The 23,193-nt window shown below is 38.3% G+C and overlaps 2 protein-coding genes across 2 annotated transcripts; both read left to right on the top strand.

Annotated features, from left to right (window-relative positions):
- Window positions 1–10,767: 10,767 nt before the first annotated feature.
- On the top strand, window positions 10,768–11,465 carry LOC142525556 (non-classical arabinogalactan protein 30). Its single transcript, XM_075629869.1, has one exon. The coding sequence runs from the start codon at window positions 10,804–10,806 to the stop codon at window positions 11,338–11,340; it is 537 nt and encodes a 178-aa protein (XP_075485984.1). The 5' UTR covers window positions 10,768–10,803; the 3' UTR covers window positions 11,341–11,465.
- Window positions 11,466–12,584: 1,119 nt separating this feature from the next.
- Window positions 12,585–13,370, top strand: LOC142525008 (uncharacterized). The gene has a single exon (XM_075629173.1). The coding sequence runs from the start codon at window positions 12,585–12,587 to the stop codon at window positions 13,368–13,370; it is 786 nt and encodes a 261-aa protein (XP_075485288.1).
- The last annotated feature ends 9,823 nt before the right edge of the window (window positions 13,371–23,193 follow it).

Raw genomic sequence — 23,193 nt, 5'->3', positions numbered from 1 at the left:
GACAACATATCAAATATATATATATATATATATATATATATTTATTTATTTATTTATGATTATTATATTATAGTTTTTAAGTATTGTTTCAACAATGTTTAATTTATTTTAAGAAAAACAATAATACAATTATATAAAATATATTTATAATTTGTATAGTTAATTTTTTAATATAAAAAGTGTATGAGATATCTATATTATTTATATATCTATATTATCATATTAAGTTTGAGACACCTAAAATAATTAACTTTGATATCATGGTGAATTTTTTTAAATATAAAAAATACTCTTTTGCAATTATAAAAATACTTTATTTTCATTTAATAAAAAATGTTATAAAAATATATTTTAGTACATTTATGTATTTCTTTATCATTATCACATCTATTTTTCAAAATTTTAAAACTACTAAAACATTATCTTTAATCTTTATCTAAAATTTTGAATTTTTAAATGATTGTATCATTCCTAATATAAAAAAACTATTATAAAGAACATTAAATTGAAAATGAGAAAAAATAACACAAAAAATATCACATATATGCACGTAATACATGCAAATGATAAGTTGTAAATTTATCAAAATAGACTTTTTATAATAATTTTTATTAAATAAAAAATGATTATGATAAAATCAATTGTGTGATAATTATTGAGGTACAATAGTTTGGTTCTTGAAATACTAAATATCGATGAATTAAATCGAATTTGGTTTTCAAACCAAACAGAAGAAACTCAGAATAATTTTTCGTAGAAACTAATTAAATATTTTAGTAAAACATTTAACATATATGTAAGTTGAATGTGTAAAAACGTTTTAATTGAAGCGTTTTATCAAACATTTGATATATCATATTTGATATTTTGAAGAATAAATAAAATGCTTCAATAATTCATCTTAAGTACAACAACAATAGATAAATGTAACAAAATAAAGATGCACAAATTTGAAGAATAACAACTCCAACGCCACCCCTTCTCCCGCTTAGAAAGATGTCACTAGAAGACTTGAATTTATACAACTCTAGTACAAATTCATTTCAACTTAGAACTTATTTCTTGTCTAATTGAAACTTCTAACATATTCGATCATAGTTCGCAATCTCACAATCCGCATGATGTTTAACGTCTCTTATGTAAAGACTACAAACACAATCTTTAATGTCTTTGTGTGAATACCCACTCATCTAAACTTTGAAGTTCAAATATCATGTATATGTGTGAGTGATTATGTGTGAGGATTTAATCTTTTACGGTGTGTGTGTATATATATATTTGAATCTTCTTCCAAAGCTTGTATTTAATATTCAAGTTGTTGTATTTATAGCCTTTAACAATGATATGAATATTTGAAATAAGAATATGATTGTCACGCCCCGAAACTCGTGATTGACACCGGCGTTATTTAACAATCACGCAATCGAAACAACAAGCCTTTCGTAGCACAGTATACACCAAACCATTTTATATATCATAATTTAAACGTAACAACTGTCTTTACAATAACGAAATCCAACGAAAAAGTGATCAATGCGGAAGCGTCTTACAATTCGTTTAAATCAGAATATTTGAAATAAAATCTACTACTATTCTTGCGAATCACCAACCCCAAAACTGTTCGGACTCTTCATCCTCGACCTGTTCTTCGGACTTATCTGGGACAAATTATAAGGGGGTGAATATTTGGGAATACTCAGCAAGCGGGGGAATATCGAGCACAATAAAAACAACATGCATAGATTTCGAACATAAACATGAGTTGCATACATACTTCATAACACATGCATAACTTTTACCAGCCACTTTGATTTATCTATCTTTCTATGGTTTACTGACGTCAGTCCCTAATTTTTACTCCCCTAAGGGGGCGAGGCCGTATAGCGGTTATATCCCCCACCGCGTAAGGGTACGTCATGGTTGGGATTCCCACCCATATACAGTCGACTCCTCACAGTGCTTAAAACAGTATGACAATTCGACACAAGAAAATGAGTAGGAAAGGACATGTACTCGAGTGTATTTTCAAAAACCGAAAAATTCACATATGCATAAAATTCGAAACTTTGAGTTTTAAAAACATCCCACTTACAATATATAATGATGCTAAAAACGTGGTTGCTTGGCTTCGGGAAGGGATCGCTCCTTGTTCTTCACTCGACGGCACTACGGCTCGATTTTTCTTGGAAAATTTTCGGCAGAGTTTGGCTAGGAAATGCTGCTGAATTTCGAGACTTTCAGCAAGGGGAATTTCGAAAATTGGTGTAGGAGAATGAAAGAGGTGATGGAGTATTTATAGGGGAAAAGAATGGAGCTTAATATGGCACCTAAATCATACCAATTTCATGTCAAATCTCATAAATTTGACTCCCAATTTTCTTGCCAAGGCTGATGATATATCTTCCTAATTTGTGGGATTTAATCCTTGATTCCCACCCTTCCATTGGTTCAAAAATATCAAGGCTTGGGTAAGGATTTGTGTAAAGGTTTTGATGGATTATTTTCAATTAACCTAGCATCTATCCATCATAACAATTAGGCAAAAATAGTATAGGAGGATTTTCGAATTTTACTAGTAATATTCATGCCTTAGTTCTCCTAAAATTGTATGATCTCTCAATCTCCTAAATCCTCTTCCCAAATTTCGAAATTAAGCATGTCTTGGTGTGAATCTTATTGACTTGATACCCAATATTTTCAATATATAAAATTTCCAATACAAGGGTGTACAATATATTCCTCAATTATCTCAAGAATCTAGTATATTAATTTTCTTACACATGATAAAAAAAATGTTGAGAAATTTTCGGTTCTCACATCCATCCCTCCTTATGAGAAGTTTCGTCCTTGAAACTTGAGTTGGCCTGGTCATCAAATAGGTAGGGATAATCCTTTCGCATTTTCTCTTTCACTTCCCAAGTTGCTTCTCGCTCAGTATGGTTAGACCACTGCACTTTGACATAGGGAATGATGCGTCGTCTGAGGACTTGTTTTTTGGTGTCCACGATTCTGATAGGGACTTCTTCGTATTTCAGTTCTTCTCCCAAGTTCCCTTCGACCAAGAGTGGCTCTACCTCCAATATGTGACTCGGGTCTGGAATGTACTTTCTTAGTTGGGACACGTGGAACACGTTGTGGATTCTTGACATGTTTGGTGGCAGTGCCAGCCTGCATGCTAGCGTGCCCACTTTTTCCAAGATTTCGAATGGTCCAACGTATCGAGGGTTCAATTTTTCGGCCTTGCTGAATCGGACAACTCCTCTCATAGGCGAGACTTTCACGTAAGCCTTCTCGTCCACGTTGAACTCTACCGGCCTTCTTTTCAGATCTGCCCAACTCTTCTGTCGGTCTTGAGCTGCCTTGAGCTTTTCTCGGACAATTTTAACTTTGTCCACAGTCATTTGTACTAGCTCGGGTCCCACTAAGGCTTTCTCTCCCACTTCGTCCCAATAAAGTGGTGATCGACATTTCCTTCCATACAAGGCTTCGTATGGAGCCATTCTGATGCTGCTGTGATAGCTGTTGTTGTACGCAAACTCAATTAAGGGTAGATGAGTACTCCAATTGCTACTGAATTCCAGAGCGCATGCTCGCAGCATATCTTCTAAGGTTTGGATGGTTCTCTCCGTTTGCCCATCGATTTGAGGATGATAGGCCGTACTTAGGGTCACTTTCATTCCCATGGCCTCCTGAAAGCTCTTCCAAAAGCGCGAGACGAACCTCGGGTCTCTATCAGATAGGATGCTCACTGGCACTCCATGCAGTCTCACAATGTTGTCCGTGTACAGCGAAGCCAATTTATCAAGATTGTAATTCATGCGGACGGGTAGGAAGTGTGCAGTCTTCATGAGTCTGTCTACTATAACCCATATACCGTCATGGCTTTGCCTGGACCTTGGCAATCCTACCACAAAATCCATGGAAATGTGCTACCATTTCCACTCGGGAATTTCCAGAGGTTGCAGCAATCCTCCAGGTCGCTGGTGTTCTGCTTTGACCTGCTGACATACCTGACATCTGGAGACGAATTCAGCTACGTCTCTTTTCATGCCATTCCACCAGAAATTATTCTTGAGATCCTTGTACATTTTCGTACTGCCCGGGTGGACTGAGAATCTTGACTTGTGTGCCTCTGCCATTATCTCTTGGCGAAGGTTATCACTGTCGGGCATACACAGTCTCCCTTTCATCCATAAGATTCCCTTGTCATCAATCTGATGCTCCTGAGACTTCCCTTCTCTGACTTGTTCCTTAAGTTTGGTCAGTACCGGGTCTCGGTCTTGATTTAACTTGACGGTCTCCTGCAGACATGGCTGTGCCGAGAGGGAAGCTAGAGTTATCTTGCCTAGGCCCTTCCGACATAGCGCATCAGCCACTTTGTTTGCTTTACCCGGATGGTAACTTATGGTCAAGTCATAGTCCTTCAAAAGTTCTATCCATCGCCGTTGCCTCATATTCAGTTCTTTCTGGGTGAACAGGTACTTGAGGCTTTGATGGTCTGTGAAGATTTCACATTTAGCACCATAAAGGTAGTGCCTCCAAATCTTTAAGGCGAAGACAACCGCTGCTAGTTCCAGATCATGCGTAGGGTAATTCTATTCGTGCGGTTTCAACTGCCTGGATGCGTAGGCGATCACTCTTCCCTCTTGCATTAGTACGCATCCTAGACCGTCCTTAGAGGCGTCACTGTAAATAGTGAAATCTTTATTTTCTGCGAGCAGTATCAATACTGGCGTTGATGCGAGTTTCTCTTTCAGTGACTGGAAACTCTTCGCACAATTTTCATCGCAGATGAACTTAGAATTCTTCTGAGTGAGCTTCGTCAGTGGTACGGCTATGGAAGAGAACCCTTCGACAAACTTCTGATAGTAGCCTGCCAATCCAAGAAAGCTTCTGATATCGGTGGCGTTCTTCGGTTCCGGCCATTGTGTGATTGCTTGTACTTTCTTTGGATCCACTGACACTCCTGCTTTCGAAATTACATGTCCAAGGAAGGACACACTCTTTAGCCATAATTCACACTTGCTGAACTTAGCATAAAGCTTATTCTCTCTCAAAGTTTGCAACGCAAGGTGAAGGTGCTCTTCATGGCTCGTCTCGTCAGGAAAATAGACGAGGATATCATCAATGAATACCACTATGCACTGATCCAGGAATGGCTTGAATACTCTATTCATCAGATCCATGAATGCTGCCGGTGCGTTGGTCAGACCAAAAGACATCACTGTGAATTCATAATGCCCATACCTGGTTCGAAAGGCTGTCTTGGGGATATCTTCAGCCCTGACCTTCAACTGGTGATAACCTGTCCTCAGATCCAGTTTAGAAAAGACGGAGGCTCCTTTAAGCTGATCAAATAGATCGTCTATCCGAGGTGGAGGGTACCTGTTCTTGATTGTGATCTTGTTCAATTCTCTGTAGTCAATGCACAATCTCATACTCCCGTCTTTCTTCTTCACGAAGAGTACTGGAGCTCCCCACGGGGACACACTCGGTCGAATTTGCCTTTTATCTAGCAATTCTTGGAGTTGTTCTTTCAGCTCCTTGAGTTCGGTTGGTGCCATTCTGTAAGGTGCCTTAGAGATTGGTGCAGCACCGGGAACTAGATTGATCTCGAGCTCCACTTCGCGATTCGGGACCGTCCCCGAGAGTTCTTCTGGAAAAACATCTGGGAACTCTCTCACTATCGGGATGTCCTCCAGTTTCAGCTTGACTTCTTCTCTTACTTGACTGACCATTGCTATGTAGACGTCTTGTCCGGATTTCATGGCTCTCCCAGCTTGAGATGCTGAGAGCAGCAACTTCCGGTCTTTGGATTTGCCGTGAAACACGACTTCTTCCTGATCTGGGGTTCGGAGTTTGACTCTCTTTCCTTTACAATCTACCATTGCACTGTTTCTCGCTAACCAATCCATTCCTAAGATTACGTCGAAATCGACCATGACCAACTGTATCAAGTCGGTGCTAAAAGTCTGGTCATTAATACTGATTTTACAATATCTGTAAATCTCGTCAGTTTCAATAGCTCTACTAGTAGGTGTGGCTATTCGGAAAGGTTCAGTTAGTTTAACGGGCTTACGTTTTAGCTTCTTAGCAAATCTCTTAGACATAAAGGAATGTGTAGCACCACAGTCAAATAACACATAAGCAGGCACTGAATAAATATGGTACCTGACACGACATCGTTCGCGTCGTCTGTCTCTTCTTGCGTGATGGCAAACACCCTGGCATTCGGTTTTTCCTCCTTTGATTTACTAGGGCCTGCTCCCGCAATTGGCCCAGTTCCTCTGTTCGGCCCTGCTGGTCGGTTGGCGGCGGTAGGACACTCTGCAATTCTGTGCCCTGATTTTCCACATCCAAAGCATACACCGCTGGCCCTTCGGCATTCCCCGGAGTGCTTGAATCCGCAAGTTGGGCAGGGCTTGAGTCCTTGATGGTTATTGGCGGGGAATTTCCCTGAGGGAGGTCCACCTGACTGATTGGGCCTCTTGAACACTGGTTTTCCCTAGGAAGGCTGGCTGATAGGGGGTCGCTTGTTCCTGTTATCCCCTTCTCTTCGACGAATATCAGCGCACGGATAGCCGCACCCATTAGGTCTGAAAAGTTGGCAGGTTGGTAGACTGCTAGAGCTGATTGTATCCTGCTATTCAACCCCTTTTTAAAACGATGCAATTTCAGAACTTCATCCGCCATAATTGCTGGGGCATAAGATCCAAGGGCATTGAACTGAGAGGTGTATTCCACCACTGACATTTCCAGAGTTTGACTGAAATTTTCAAACTCACTCAGTTTCTGCAACCTGACCTCGGCTGGATAGTACTGTTTCAGAAAAGCTTCCTTAAAACGTTGCCACGTGATTGGTGCTGCAGTTGCCATGGCTGGCGAGCTTGCTTCCCACCACATGCCTGCCCGATCTTCCAGGAAGGGCACTATCACGTCCACTTTTAGTGCATCCGGGACTTCCAACAGTCTCAACTGAGTTTCCACGCTTTTTAGCCAACTCTTGCTAACTTCAGGGTCAGCAGCTCCACTGAAGGTTGTACACCTGTTCTTGCGGAGGGATTCATAATGGAACTTTACTCCGTGCTGTGGTGGAGGTGGTGGTTGATTGGCATTCGGGTTCACTAACCCTTGTAGTGTTGTTGCCACGATTGTGGCTATGGCCATCAAGCCTGCTTGATTAAGACTGAACTGAGGCGGAGGTACGTTGCCTTCGTCGTTGGCATTGTTGTTGTTGTTAGCATATCGGGGATTGCGGTTTTGTCTTGGTGGTCTACCGGCCATTTCCTACAAGTTAAACGCTTCTAAGAATTTGACGTGCATAACGACAAGATTGGATAAATGAGTTATGCTGAAACAACTGAAGTTAATAAGTAAACATAACTTGAATATAGATGGACGACTGAGATTAATAAATAATCATAATTTTATTAATTTTTTAATGTAAAGAAACAACTGAATGAACAAAGCGTACTGAATGAAAATAAATCATACTGACTGAAATAAAATAGCAACAATGGAAAGATAAATTCCTAGTAATAAGGAAAGGTCACTAAGAAACTCTAATCATCTATCTCTCCATCTCCTATGGCAGCTATAGGCTCGTCGATCTCTATCGGCTCCTCTTCCTCTGGTTCCTCCTCCGGCTCTGCCTCTTGCAGTAGCTCCACCATGTGGGTGAGCTGGGCATTCTCTGCATTAAGCTCGGCATTCTCTGCATTAAGCTGGGCATTCTGCTGTTTCTCTTCCTCCAGCTCCTTGCGATAGCGTTCCGCATCCTCTCGTAGCTTCCCATGCTGATACTTGCACTGCTCTATGATATCTCTCAGGTCCATGTTATCACCTCTCACTAACTCACCCTGATAGATCGACTGGTTAAGGCAGACCTGAATCTCCTCTTTCTCAGTGGTTAAGGTTTCGACCTCACTCATCCTCTCACTCAATCTGGCTCTAAGTCGCCGAATCTGACGGGACTGATAGTGAAAGGCAAGCTCCTTCAGACGAATGACAGCTTGGGCACGGGTGCGGGGTCGCATATGGGTAGATGGAGCCAGTTCCTGAGATAAAAAAATGAAAATGCTCAGAATCCTAAATAGACAGTATATAACAAGTGAGAATATGCAATATATATGAAATTTTCGAAATTTAAATAAATATATAATTTTTTTTTCCAAAAATGAAAAGTTTGGAATTTGACATATGGGTTCGAAGCATATGTCGAGAGGATTCCAGAACAATTGACGGAATCGAATTCGGAATTTCCTACGAGAAGTTATAGGGTCTACGAATATTTCCTAAAACGACAAAAACGACGTTTCGGAGGCCTAAACGGAGGAATTTCGCGATTTCAGCCCCTACCTCACAACTTTAGGGTGGTGAGTCTCGTTCGTTGGGCCGTTTCGGAGGGGATAGCATCGGCCTCGAGTTAAATTTCCACTGACGATTTTTCGTTTTTTTTTTGAAAATCGATTTTTCTACTCGGATTATGAACCTGGCGGCTCTGATACCACTTAAATGTTACGCCCCGAAACTCGTGATTGACATCGGCGTTGTTTAACAATCACACAATCGAAACAACAAGCCTTTCGTAGCACAGTATAAACCAAACCAGTTTATATATCATAATTTAAACGTAACAGCTGTCTTTACAATAACGAAATCCAACGAAAAAGTGATCAATGCGGAAGCGTCTTACAATTCGTTTAAATCAGAATATTTGAAATAAAATCTACTACTATTCTTGCGAATCACCAACCCCAAAACTGTTCGGACTCTTCATCCTCGACCTGTTATTCGGACTTATCTGGGACAGATTGTAAGGGGGGTGAGTATTTGGGAATACTCAGCAAGCGGGGGAATATCGAGCACAATAAAAACAACATGCATAGATTTCGAACATAAACATGAGTTGCATACATACTTCATAACACATGCATAACTTTTACCAGCCACTGTGATTTATCTAACTTTCTATGGTTTACTGACGTCAGTCCCTAATTTTTACTCCTCTAAGGGGGCGAGGCCGTATAGCGGTTATATCCCCACCGCGTAAGGGTACGTCATGGTTGGGATTTCCACCCATATACAGTCGACTCCTCACAGTGCTTAAAACAGTATGACAATTCGACACAAAAAAAGGAGTAGGAAAGGACATGTACTCGAGTATATTTTCAAAAACCGAAAAATTCACATATGCATAAAATTCGAAACTTTGAGTTTTAAAAACATCCCACTTACAATATATAATGATGCTAAAAACGTGGTTGCTTGGCTTCGGGAAGGGATCGCTCCTTGTTCTTCACTCGACGGCACTACGGCTCGATTTTTCTTGGAAAATTTTCGGCAGAGTTTGGCTAGGAAATGCTGCTGAATTTCGAGACTTTCAGCAAGGGGAATTTCGAAATTGGTGTAGGAGAATGAAAGAGGTGATTTGGTATTTATAGGGGAAAAGAATGGAGCTTAATATGGCACCTAAGTCATACCAATTTCATGTCAAATCTCATAAATTTGACTCCCAATTTTCTTGCCAAGGCTGATGATATATCTTCCTAATTTGTGGGATTTAATCCTTGATTCCCACCCGTCCATTGGTTCAAAAATATCAAGGCTTGGGTAAGGATTTGTGTAAAGGTTTTGATGGATTATTTCCAATTAACCTAGCATCTATCCATCATAACAATTAGGCAAAAATAGTATAGGAGGATTTTCGAATTTTACTAGTAATATTCATGCCTTAGTTCTCCTAAAATTGTATGATCTCTCAATCTCCTAAATCCTCTTCCCAAATTTCGAAATTAAGCATGCCTTGGTGTGAATCTTATTGACTTGATCCCCAATATTTTCAATATATAAAATTTCCAATACAAGGGTGTACAATATATTCCTCAATTATCTCAAGAATCTAATATATTAATTTTCTTACACATGATAAAAAAAAAGGTTGAGAAATTTTCGGTTCTCACAATGATCTTCGAAAAAGTTTATGTAATGTTTATGATATTTAAACGAAGAAATAAATAGATTTATCGATAATCGATTATCACCAAATAATGCATATGTAACTATGGAAAAGTGAAAGAAATACATAGATTTAAGAAAGCAACAAAAGTCAATCACAAATTTACAATAATTATATTTTCTTATATGATAATCAAATATGTAACATATATTTATATTCCTATTATTTTCTACAATAAATCCAACAAACTCATCGCTGTTAAATATTGTAACAAGAAATATTGTAACATTTATTGCACAAAACTTTTACTACTATTTATTCAAGTGTGTAGTTTAAAGATAAAATAAAATTTATTTTTTGATCATCTATTTATCAAATTTAAGTCTTAATAATGTAATTTTTTTTAGTAATTTTATTAGTTTTCTTCAGGAGTACTACTGTGACACTATATACATTAGTGTTGCATCGCTGTCACGTCGAAAACAAGATTGAAAATGAAAAAAAATATAACAAACTAAAATTGAAATTTCACGGGAAGAAAAACGACAAATATAAAAAGTAAAAACAAGGCAGATAAAAATTTTCCAAGAGGTAAATGTTCTAAATATATGTTAGAATGTGCATGTAGTGTATACTTTTGTTATTATAAATGAATGTGGCCATCACGTTGTCAAGAATTGGGAAGCAAAATTCTTCACAACTTAGTAGCCCCCACGTATAATCCCAAATTTTCAAATCCCACACACCAACTATATATATATTTGCCTCAAATACCAACATTCTTCACACATTCAAACACTAATCTTTTTTAGAATCCACGCACCTGCCTCAGGATTCTATACAAAATGGCAAGCATCCATTTTCTTACAGCCTTCCCTTTTCTCATTCTCTCATTGGCTCTCGCATCAACCGCCGTCGCAACAGCCCCGTTGCTGCCCAAACCGGTCGAGAAACCGGTGGATGTGGTGGTGGAAGGCACGGTCTTTTGCCAGTCCTGCAGTGACTACGGAACGTGGAACCTCAACAAGGCCAAGCCCATCGAATCAGCCATAGTCAGCGTCATCTGCAAAGATCATAGGAACCGAGTAAGCTTCTACAAGGCGTTTCAGACCGGTAAAAACGGCTACTTCTACGCGGTGCTCAAAGGGTTCCGAATGAGCCGCTCTTTCTTGGATCATCCTTTGCATGCCTGCAAGGTGAGACTGGTGTCTTCGCCTGTTCCGAGCTGCAACCTTCTCACAAATGTGAACTATGGACTCTATGGCGCGCCCCTACGTTACGAGAATAAGAGATTGGTTGGGAGGAACTACCAGGCCGTGATATACGCCGCGGGTCCGTTGGCGTTCCGCCCGGGTAAATGTGTTCCTAAGGCAGAACCTTGAGTTGATCATTGAAATTGACGAGGATGTTCTATTCCAATTTTCTGTCCTTTTTTCAAGCAATCCATTTATATAATTACTTAACATTGTGAATGTAATCTGTGAATCGGGCCACGCCTCGAATTCTTGTAGGAATGCTACTTCTTGAGTTCAATATCAAAATTTTCCGAATTTAAACATGTAAAAGAAGATAATGAAGAGAAATCTATGAGAACTTAGGATAATATTTCATATTTGGTTAAATTATATATATAAAAATACTATGCCATTTCCGTACTCTATATTATCAAATTTTAGCTTTACATACACTAAAATTGCGAATTTCATACTGAAAGGAATTTTATTCCTTGATATATTTTCTTTTTTTTATCTTTAATATTTTGCCTTTCTAGACATGAGGATAATCTCAAAATTGATGATATGATCTCTTATAAATTCAATATGTGATATAAGACTATATTTTGATATGACTCGTAATATCTTTAAGATATCATAATATCTTTAAGATATGATATCACAATATCTTTAAGATATTATCCTTGTTTTAAAAAGAGTTTGTTTCCTAATGAAATTGGTTTTTCTATGTTAAATAGGACTCAAAGGAGAAGAAACAAAAGTGTGAGAGAGTGACGATACAGAGAAAAAACTTTCGGAGAGACAGAGATGCATTTGTACGAAGAAAATGTTTTCTGATTGAAGCCATCTCGTGATTGATAACTTGTTGCTGTGAAGTGCTGCCAACATCCGAAGACAACACCTAATCACCGTGTTGATTAGTGTGTGGAGTTTTGAAGATTTTTTTCACTTCTCAGTTGATGCATCCTATGTATTTTGGTTATACGGGTTGTTAGAGGTTTATGATGCAATTTGTTACTCGCCTTAATAAGGGAGTTGTTTTATTCTTTCACTAGTATTGGTTTTTGTAAACTTACAAGTTTTTCTAGTGAATTATTTTGCCCTGAGGCACCGCACAAGTATTTTATATTTGTGCATAATTTACATCTCGTATCTCGTATTATTATCATTATTCCAGCTACGTGTAGGTGTGTTAAAATCATAATTTCCGCTGCATGTTGTCGTGGGTGTTACAACACCTACGCACAACATCTACATTCTGATATACACAACACTCACTCTCAACTCACACATACACTGTGGAAACAGAACTTTCAATTGGTATCAGAGCTTCCACTTGACGCTACTAAGTGAGATCCTGTTTTGTTTTGTTTTCCAGGTGGAAAAGGATCATGGAAGCATCAACAAACACTGTTTTTAGACCTCCCGTGTTGGATGGATCAAATTATGCATTGTGGAAAGTAAAGATGAGGGTTTTTATTAAATCCATTGAAGAAAGAGCTTGGCAACGTGTACTTGATGGTTGGAGTCCACCAAAACTCGAGGATGCTGATGGAGACACACGGATCAAACCTGAAAGTACATGGACTGTCGATGAAGTGCAAACTTCAAACTTTAATTCCAAGGCTCTCAATGCTATATTTTCATCTGTTGACACAAGGATGTTTAATTTAATCACCACTTGTGTATGCGCCAAAGATGCTTGGGAGATACTCCAGAAGCACTGTGAAGGATCCGCAAGTGTACGTAAAACTAGGCTAAGGATGGTGACATCAAAGTTCGAAAGTTTGAGAATGGAGGACAAGGAGTCTATTCTTGAGTATGATAGCCGGTTGAGACAACTTTCTAATGAAGCTCACAGTCTTGGAGATCCCATGTCCAATGAAAGATTGGTGAACAAAGAAGTTTTAAGATCTCTACCTGAGAAATTTAATGTCAAAGTTTGTGCAATTGAAGAATCTAAAGACACTTCAACAATCAACCTGGATGAATTAATGAGTTCCCTCAAAACTTTTGAGATGAATCTTGATTTACAAAAGAAGGATAAAGGGAAGACAATAGCCCTTGAAGTTTCAACTGACTCTTATGATGAAATCCTTCAAATATCTAAAGAAGTGAATGAATCTGATTTAGGTGAAGATTCTATCTCTCTAATTACTAAAAAATTCGGTGATTAATTGAAGAAAATGAGAAAGAAGAAGAAAATTGGACAAAAATCTGTGTTGCCCAATATCATCACTTCTGCAAAAGCTCAAAAGTTTACTCCTATGAAAGGACAATTTCGACCAAAAACTGAATTGCAAATCCAATCAAATGTCAGAAATTTGGACTCAGTACAATGCAGAGAGTGTTCTGGATTTGGACACTATGCCAATGAGTGTGCCAATCGACTTCGGAGAAACAAAGGCATGGCTGTCACTTTGAGTGATGAAGAGTCTGATGATGATCAAGGATCAAATGAATCTGAAAATCACACATCGTTGTCTGCTGTGATCAAGGAGAAGCGTTCAATGCAAATCAATCCTTTGGGTGTTGCCACAGGTGTTGCAATACCTGGTCGCAACATCTCTTCAAATTCAGTGTGTCTTAATTCTACAACCCTTGGTGAATCAAGTCAGTCTGAAAACCAAGAAGTAGATGATGATGAAGTCACTCTGGAAAGTGTGCAGACAATGTATGAAGACTGGATCAAAAGAAATAAAGTGAATGCAATTCTCTCCAAAGAGAACACTGAGCTGAAGTCACAAGTATCACGACTTGAAGTAATCTTAAGTAAGAAAGATATGGAATTATGCAAAGTCAAGGAAGAGCTTGGAGAAGCAACTCAAATTCTTGCGAAGCTTAATTCAAGTTCATCCAAACTTGATTCACTCTTGATGATTGGAAAGAATGACAAAGCTGGACTTGGTTATACGAATCACCAATTTGAAATAGGAGAATCTTCCAACACTGAAAGAAAACCAACTGTCTTTGTCAAAGGAAGTGCTGAAATCTCGAATGCTACATACACTGAAAAAGGTGTTTCATCAAAGAGGCAAATATCTACAAAGAAGTCCAAGTCCAGAAAACGCCACTTTATCTGCCACTATTGTTTTAGACCTGGTCATATCAAACCCTACTGCTTTAAACTGAGAGATGATTACAAGAGATGGGAATCAGAACAGGTGTTGCCACAGGTGTTGTATAACACCCGATGCAACACTGCCAACAGAAAATCGACGGTAAAAAGGGTTTGGGTACCAAATGCTAAGATTCAATGTTCCGTTATTTATACTTCATTAAAGACTAACATTGCAGGAATATGGTACTTTGACAGTGGCTGTTGCGCCACATGACAGGTTCTAAAGACCATTTGATTGACTATGTTGAACTGAGGAGTGATCATGTGACATATGGTGGTGGTGCTAAAGGAAGAATTGCTGGCAAAGGAACCTTGAATGTTGATGGACTGCCTAATCTACACAATGTGCTTTATGTGGAAGGGCTTAACTCAAACTTAATAAGCATAAGTCAACTTTGTGATGACGGTTTGCATGTTAAGTTTGATAAAGACAATTGTGAAGTGTTTGATAATTCTAATACTCGTATTTTGACAGGTACAAGGTCTGCTGATAATTGCTATCAACTTGGAGAAGACTTAGTATGCAATCATTCAAAGGTGAGTGAATTAAACTTGTGGCATCAAAAATTGGGACATGCAAACTTCAAGACATTAAAGAACCTTGGTAAGTACGATGCTGTGAGAGGTATGCCTAATTTATCATCTGGAATTCCGTATGTTTGTGGTGCATGTCAAAAGGGTAAGCAAACACGTGTTCCCCATCAAGTGTTGCAACACTTTGGGACAACACGGTGTCTTGAACTCTTGCACATGGATCTTATGGGTCCAATGGAAGTGGAAAGTCTTGGAGGTAAGAAGTATTCATGCTTTTGTGTGGATGATTTCTCTCGCTTTACTTGGGTAAGATTTCTTAGAGAAAAATCTGACACTTTTGATGTTTTCAAGAAATTACATGCTAAGATTACTAATCTACATAATCTGAGGGTTGGTAAGATAAGGACTGACCATGGTAAAGAATTTGAAAACTCACACTTTATATCATTTTGTGAAAAAAGAGGGATAACTCATGAATTTTCGGCCCCTAAGACTCCTCAACAAAATGGAATAGTCGAAAGGAAGAATAGGACACTGCAAGAAATGGCTAGGGTCATGTTAAGTTCAAAGAATATTTCAAAGAGATTTTGGGCCGAGGCCTTGAACACAGCATGTCATATTTCAAATCGTGTGTACTTAAGGAGTGGTTCTACTATGACATCCTATGAAATCATCATGGGAAAGAGGCCGAACCTTAAGTATTTTTTCATGTCTTTGGGTGTGTATGTTATGTTTTGAATGACCGAGACCATCTTGCAAAGTTTGACTCTAAAAGCGACAAATGTTTATTCGTTGGTTATTCATCTAATAGTCGTGCCTATCGCGTGTATAATCTGAGAACAAGAACGACTATGGAGTCTATTAACGTTGTTTTTGATGATCTTGCAGATCTAACGGGAAAAACAATCGAGGATGATATTGATGGGCTGCTGAACGAAAGTGAGACACTGCCTAACACAGATGTTGCACCCGGTGTTGTAACACCGGAGACAACACCTGCACTGGCAGAATCAAATGATGAACTAGGAAAGTATACTGAGAATGATGACAGTGTAACCAATGAAGAGATTTATATTCCCAGCAAGGTTCAGAAAAAATCATCCATCATCTCAGATCATTGGAGAAACATTTGGAGGAATGCAAACGAGAAGAAAGGAGAAGGTAGACTATCGCAAAATGATGGGACTAGTATGCATGACTTTCGTATACTCTCAAGTAAGTCACTCTTGTTTTGTTTCACTCATGGAACCCAAAAATATAAATGAAGCCTTAAAAGATGAATTTTGGGTTGATGCAATGCATGAGGAACTTGAACAATTTGTTAGGAATGATGTGTGGGATTTGGTTCCCAGACCCGATAATGTGAATGTTATTGGAACCAAATGGATCTTTAAAAACAAAACTGATGAATCTGGAATTGTTGTGAGAAATAAAGCTAGGCTAGTGGCTCAAGGGTATACTCAAATTGAAGGAATTGATTTTGATGAAACGTTTGCCCCTGTTGCCCGGATTGAATCGGTTAGACTTTTACTTGCTATTGCATGTTACATGGACATAAAATTATATCAAATGGATGTGAAAAGTGCCTTTTTGAATGGCATCTTGAAAGAAGAAGCTTATGTAAGCCAACCTAAAGGATTTGAAGATCCACACCACCCGAACCATGTCTACAAGTTGAAGAAAGCACTCTATGGACTTAAACAAGCTCCAAGAGCATGGTATGAAAGGCTTACTGAATATCTGCTTGACTTAGGCTTCAAAAGTGGTGAGGTTGATAAAACCCTTTTTATTCAAAAATCGAAGCATGATATTCTTGTGTGTCAAATTTATGTGGATGACATCATTTTTGGTGCTTCTTCTCAAAAGCATGTTGATGAATTTGTTAAATGCATGTCTACCACATTTGAAATGAGCATGGTAGGAGAATTAAGTTTCTTTCTTGGATTGCAAATTAAACAAATGCATGATGGTATCTTTCTATGTCAATCCAAGTATGCCAAGAATTTGGTGAAGAAATTCTCTACTGAGAACACTAAGCACATGAAAACACCAATGGGGTCGACTGAAAAATTGTCCAAAGACGATGTTGCGGCAGGTGTTGACAACACCCAGTATCGCAGCATCATAGGCAGTCTTCTTTACTTAAGTGCAAGTCGTCCCGACATCATGTTTAGTGTTTGTTTGTGTGCTAGGTACCAGGCTGATCCTAAAGTCACTCATTTAAAGGCTGTGAAAAGAATTTTGCGATATATATCTGGAACAGTTGACTTAGGTTTATGGTACACCAAAGAAACAAACACCAATTTAGTGGGCTTTAGTGATGCTGACTGGGCTGAAAACTTAGATGATAGGAAAAGTACCACGGGTGGGTGTTTTTATCTTGGTAACAATTTGGTGTCATGGTATAGTAAAAAGCAAAATTGTGTATCTCTGTCCACTGCTGAATCTGAATATGTTGCAGCTGCTAGCTGTTGTTCACAACTTTTGTGGATGAATCAAATGATTAAAGACTATGGTTTCAACAGTGACACCTTAATTGTATACTGTGACAATTCAAGTGCAATTGATATTTCAAAAAATCCAGTACAACACTCTCGAACGAAATACATAGACATTAGACATCATTTTATTCGAGATTTGGTTGATAAGGGTACAATTCGAATGGAATTTGTTGGAACTGAGAACCAACTGGCTGATATCTTTACAAAACCATTGGATTTTGAGAGATTTTCCAATCTTAGGAAGTCTCTCAGCTTGTGTACACAATGATCACTCACGGATGTTGTCCTCGGTGTTACAACACCTGTGGACAACACCCAGCATGCATGTGCATTTTATTTTTAGGATGCTAGACATATTGCATACATCCTGCTTTGTGTGAAGCCTGTACAAGTGTAGGATACTGAATGGCGTGCTCTCAGTTGTGAATCAAACTTTCCATCAATATTCTCCAAAGAATGGTGTGTGCTCAATCTAAGTCATAAAGCTGTTGATGATGATCGTGTACCACATGATCTTGTCCAATGTAGATAATGACTTAGAAAATTCTTGAGCAATATGGTGAAAAATAGAAAAGAGAATAAAATAGAACAAAAAAATGTTTAGAAGAAAATGGAAAAAGCTACCTAAAGGAGTCCAATGAAGACCGTTCTTCTAGTGTGGGAGCTACCACTTCTAAGTCAAAATACAGATGGAAAAAGCTACCTAGAGGAGTCCTATGAAGACCGTTCTTCTAGAGTGGGAGCTACCATGTCTGAATTAAAAATGTTCAAGAAAGTTTGAGTCCAACTTGTGAGTGTTGCCAAGAGGTGTTGCCAACACCTAAGTACAGACTGATCACAGTTTGATCACATGCGTGTGCATTTCATTTTTGATCATACTTTAGGCATAAATTTAAGTCATTCATACTGCTGTTATGTGAATTCATCATGACCAGTGGGCTATCAGTTTTTAATTCATGAAATACGAAGAAAACCCTAACCGACTTAATTTTGAAATTTCTTGATTTCTAACTGTTTGTGGGGTTAATTTGACGTGGTGTTTTATCCTGCCTGATTTCTTGAAATAATGATGGCACTGTTTCAGAAAGTTACCGTTGGGTGAGAGTAAAAATTGAGTTGAAAAGGTGCTGAAGTTGCGGCTCAACAGAATGTTACCGTTGGAGAGGTGTTCTTAAATATTTAGGGATAAATAAGGAACAACTTTACGGCTTACTATTTTCCCTCATATTCTAAAATCTCTCCTACCCTAACTATTTGTTTTCTTTTTCGCGCAAAAGTATCTGTGTTCTTCGTAAATTTCTGTCTTCTTCGAACTTCCCTACTTTGCTATTCTCTATTTCGCAGATGGCTGGCTTTGATCCTCAAGACATTAGGAGTGAAATGGCTTCGAGCATGGGCGAAAAATCACCTGACACAACACCCACAGCCGCAACCGATGTTGTGGGCATGAAAATTGTGGGTGTACCAGAAGAACCAATCCCGCTGGAAATGATCGCTCCTGGTGAACCTGGGAACGAAATCACTGTCAAGAATCCCCCAAATTTTGAGGCCGTGAATAGAGCTTTTCCCCCTGCTCCTATGCGCCGTAAGTCAAAGAAACAAGCAGGGTTCGATCCTGACTTTGTCCATACCAAGAAACCAAGGGCATCCACCGTCCCATTTATTCTGGACCCTGATTTCTCATCTGGAGACGACTCCAATGATGATGATTTTGAGTTGGTGGCTCGCCCCAAACCAACTGTTGCTGCTAAGGAATCTGGTTCTACTTCTGGTAGTCAAAAGCCAAACCCATTCACGGATTCTCATGAAGCTGCAGAAGAACAATCTCCTGGTGAACCTGAAGATGATGAACAATCTTTGGCAGAGTTTCTTGCTCAGCTCAAAGAAGATAAGGCCGCCCGAAAACAAATGGCTAAGGAGAATGAACCTGACTCAGAAATGATGAAGGAGTTTGAGCAAAACCGACCTGGAGCTTCTTCCTCTTCATCGTCTGTATCTGACTTTGAATCTGAGGAACAGGGTGATGCTGAATCTGAGGATATTGGCTCTGAAGCTAGTGAGTCTTCTGATGATGTTGCTGCTACTGCTGCCGGTGTTGAGGTGGATGTTGACAACACCGAGCGCCACATTGACTCGGCTGACTATGATTTAAGTAAGTCTTTTTCCCCCAAATTTTATTCTGAGGATGCCTTGGCATTATGGCCGCTGTTTGTTCAGAGAGAGCTGATTGAGGAGAAAAATATTGTTGTTAATGCATATGGGAAATACAATTTGATTGAGTTTCTCAAGAACCGAAGGTTGCTATCCACAGTCACTACTGTTATGCCCTACTGTCGCCGTGTAGTGTTAGAATTCTACTGCAATCTCCTGGGCAGTGTTGGAGATGAGGAATCGGTGAAGTATGGGAGAATGTTTGTTCGTGATCGTATCTACAAGTTCTCACCTTCTGTGATCAATGCATTCTACAACACTCAGGATATTGAGGAAGTTGAAGAGGATCTGGACATAAATGCTGTAATCTCTGTGCTCACTGGAGGCCTGATCAAAGTATTCCCTGATTATCCCAAGAAGTTGAGTGCTGCTAATCTCACTTCTTTTTTCTCCGTGCTGCACAAGACATCAATCTGGAATTGGACACCGTCAACCAATTCTACTACTGTGACTAGATCTCAGGCCCTGGTGTTGTTTGCTATTGGTACTGAAAGGGCCTTTAACTTTGGAAATCTGGTGTTCAGGACAGCATTGCAATATGCTTAAGGAGACTTCAAGAAAACAAAGCTGCCATACCCTTCACTGATTTATGGAATCTTGGAATCTCAAGGTTTCATTAAGGATATTGATGAAGATCATTGCCCTGTCAAAGATCCTCTGAAGATTTCTCCTGCTTATTTCAAAGGCATCAGACAGATTGATCTGCCGTGGGTGACTTCCAGTGTTGCTCCGGATGTTGGCAACACTGATGATACAACATCTGAACATGTGCCTGAGACAGCTGAACAGCCACCTATAGATGTTCCTCCTACTGGTTATGTCACACTGTTTATCTCCTACATTCAAGCTCAGATTGCCTATGGTCGACAACAGATTGAAAATGCCAAGAAAACCATTGAACATTATGAAAATCAAGTGGCTGACTATGAGCTTCTGCTGGGTGAAAGTGTCCACTCTGGACAAAAAGGGGGAGTAGATACATATATAGCTGGAACCAGTGGAGAAAAAATGGCTGATGATGATGGCAGTAATGAAGGATAATGAGATTTTGAGTTTTTTTTTCTCTTGATGGTTTTAGTATTTTAGTTGTCCGTTTATTCTCTCTGATCTTTGTCCCTCCTGATTAATGAACTATTTCGGTGTTATGATCTGAATGTTGCAACATCTAACATACAACACCTGTGTGAACTGTATTTTTCATCAGGGGAAGGCTTAACGGTAGAATTCAGGGGGAGTCAACTAAATTTGGCTGAGTCACTGATTTGCTAATTCAGGGGGAGTCAACTAAAGTTGGCTGAGTCACTGATTTGCTAACTCAGGGGGAGCTGAGATGTACAACCATTTTTGGGTTGTTTTGTCTAGAAAGGCAAAAAGGGGGAGATTGAAAGGAATTTTATTCCTTGATATATTTTCCTTTTTTATCTTTAATATTTTGCCTTTCTAGACATGAGGATAATCTCGAAATTGATGATATGATCTCTTATAAATTCAATATGTGATATAAGACTATATTTTGATATGACTCGTAATATCTTTAAGATATGATATCACAATATCTTTAAGATATGATATCACAATATCTTTAAGATATTATCCTTGTTTTAAAAAGAGTTTGTTTCCTAATGAAATTGGTTTTTCTATGTTAAATAGGACTCAAAGGAGAAGAAACAAAAGTGTGAGAGAGTGACGATACAGAGAAAAAACTTTCGGAGAGACAGAGATGCATTTGTACGAAGAAAAGGTTTTCTGATTGAAGCCATCTCGTGATTGATAACTTGTTGCTGTGAAGTGCTGCCAACATCCGAAGACAACACCTAATCACCGTGTTGATTAGTGTGTGGAGTTTTGAAGATTTTTTTCACTTCTCAGTTGATGCATCCTATGTATTTTGGTTATACGGGTTGTTAGAGGTTTAGGATGCAATTTGTTACTCGTCTTAATAAGGGAGTTGTTTTATTCTTTCACTAGTATTGGTTTTTGTAAACTTACAAGTTTTTCTAGTGAATTATTTTGCCCTGAGGCACCGCACAAGTATTTTATACTTGTGCATAATTTACATCTCGTATCTCGTATTATTATCATTATTCTAGCTACGTGTAGGTGTGTTAAAATCATAATTTCCGCTGCATGTTGTCGTGGGTGTTACAACACCTACGCACAACACCTACATTCTGATACACACAACACTCACTCTCAACTCACACATACACTGTGGAAACAGAACTTTCACATACAATTCATCAAAAGGTTCCTACAAAGTTTATGGTTGACTTCAAATTTCATTATATTTTTATAATTACATAATCTAAATTATATAATATTCAACAATCTAAAGTTTTCCATAGAAACCTATACAATTTTACTTGGGCTTTTGGCATCTAAATGTTTACAGTTGATTTTTAGAATATAAATATAAATTTCCAAAAATAATTCTAAACTCGATATGCGAGATGTGTATCTACATATATTTAATCAAGCTAGTTCAGATATAAAATGTCTAATATATGAGAACAAAGAAGTTTCAACTGCCTGCCTACATTTTATATTGTGATTTTTTCTCATCACAAGACTAACAAACAAGTTTGAGACGAGATATCAAGTTCGAGAATTAATTGTAACAAATTCTTTTATTAGCTAAGAAAAAAAGAAAAACTAACACGTGGGATTAAATTCACTTTGCTATAAAACATATTTATCTAAATCGAGACGTCAATTGAGACAGTATTTGAACATCCGGGATCGGAAATGCTGAGTACATGTGAAATCTTTTTATAATTTCAATGGTGATTAGTCATTAATAATCATCTCATTCTTATGGATTTGGAGGACGAAGGTTAGAGCTTTTAAGGGTGATATCTTCAAACAATAGTATGTTTAGAATATTGGGATAAAATCGAAAAAAGAAAAAGAAAAAATATTTGCGAAAATTAGCAAAGATATCCCACGAGTGGACCCCCATCACATGTTCAAGCCCAACGGAAGCCCGTATCCATGAAACTGGGTCGGGTCCATTCAGATACGGAGTTTCAATAGGCCCAGTGTGGGCCCAGAAAACCAGAGGAAGGGCTTTTCTTTTTAATTTATTTATTTGAAAATTATTTGACAAGTATTTGAGGTATTACATTTTCTCTCTCTTTAGAAAAATTTTTACCTCGAAATTTAAAGTGAGTGTCACACACATGTTCATACATGTTAACACAAACAAATAAGTGAAGTTTTTTTTCTTTCTCTTGATTTTTTCATTAGAAAATCAATATATCTAAAATGTATAGATTTTTTAAAAGAAAATATCTAGATAAAAGAAATAAAAAACGCATTGGAGATGTTCTGGTTGTAGATCTAAAACCAGAAGATTCAAAAATCAATATGTTTTATATATTTTTGCTTTATTAATTATATTGTATTGTTGCCTACACTGAACCAAGATCCTAATTCCGCCTTTTAAGTTCGTTGAGAATCATTAGTGGGGAACAGGGAAGGTGTTGTTTGGGTGGAGGAGCTCACCCCATGCAGGCTGTGCTCCATGGAATTAATTTTAATGAGCAAGAAAGTTATAATAATCTAAATGAAGTATACCTGAAAGTGAGAATTTAGGAGATGGATCAAATAGGTGGAGATGCAACGGGTAAAGCA

The sequence above is a fragment of the Primulina tabacum genome, chromosome 14 (assembly GCF_025594145.1).
Source record: "Primulina tabacum isolate GXHZ01 chromosome 14, ASM2559414v2, whole genome shotgun sequence".
NCBI lineage: Eukaryota > Viridiplantae > Streptophyta > Magnoliopsida > Lamiales > Gesneriaceae > Primulina > Primulina tabacum.
Note: the sequence above shows the minus strand (reverse complement) of the source record. Positions and strands in the feature narration are given on the sequence as shown.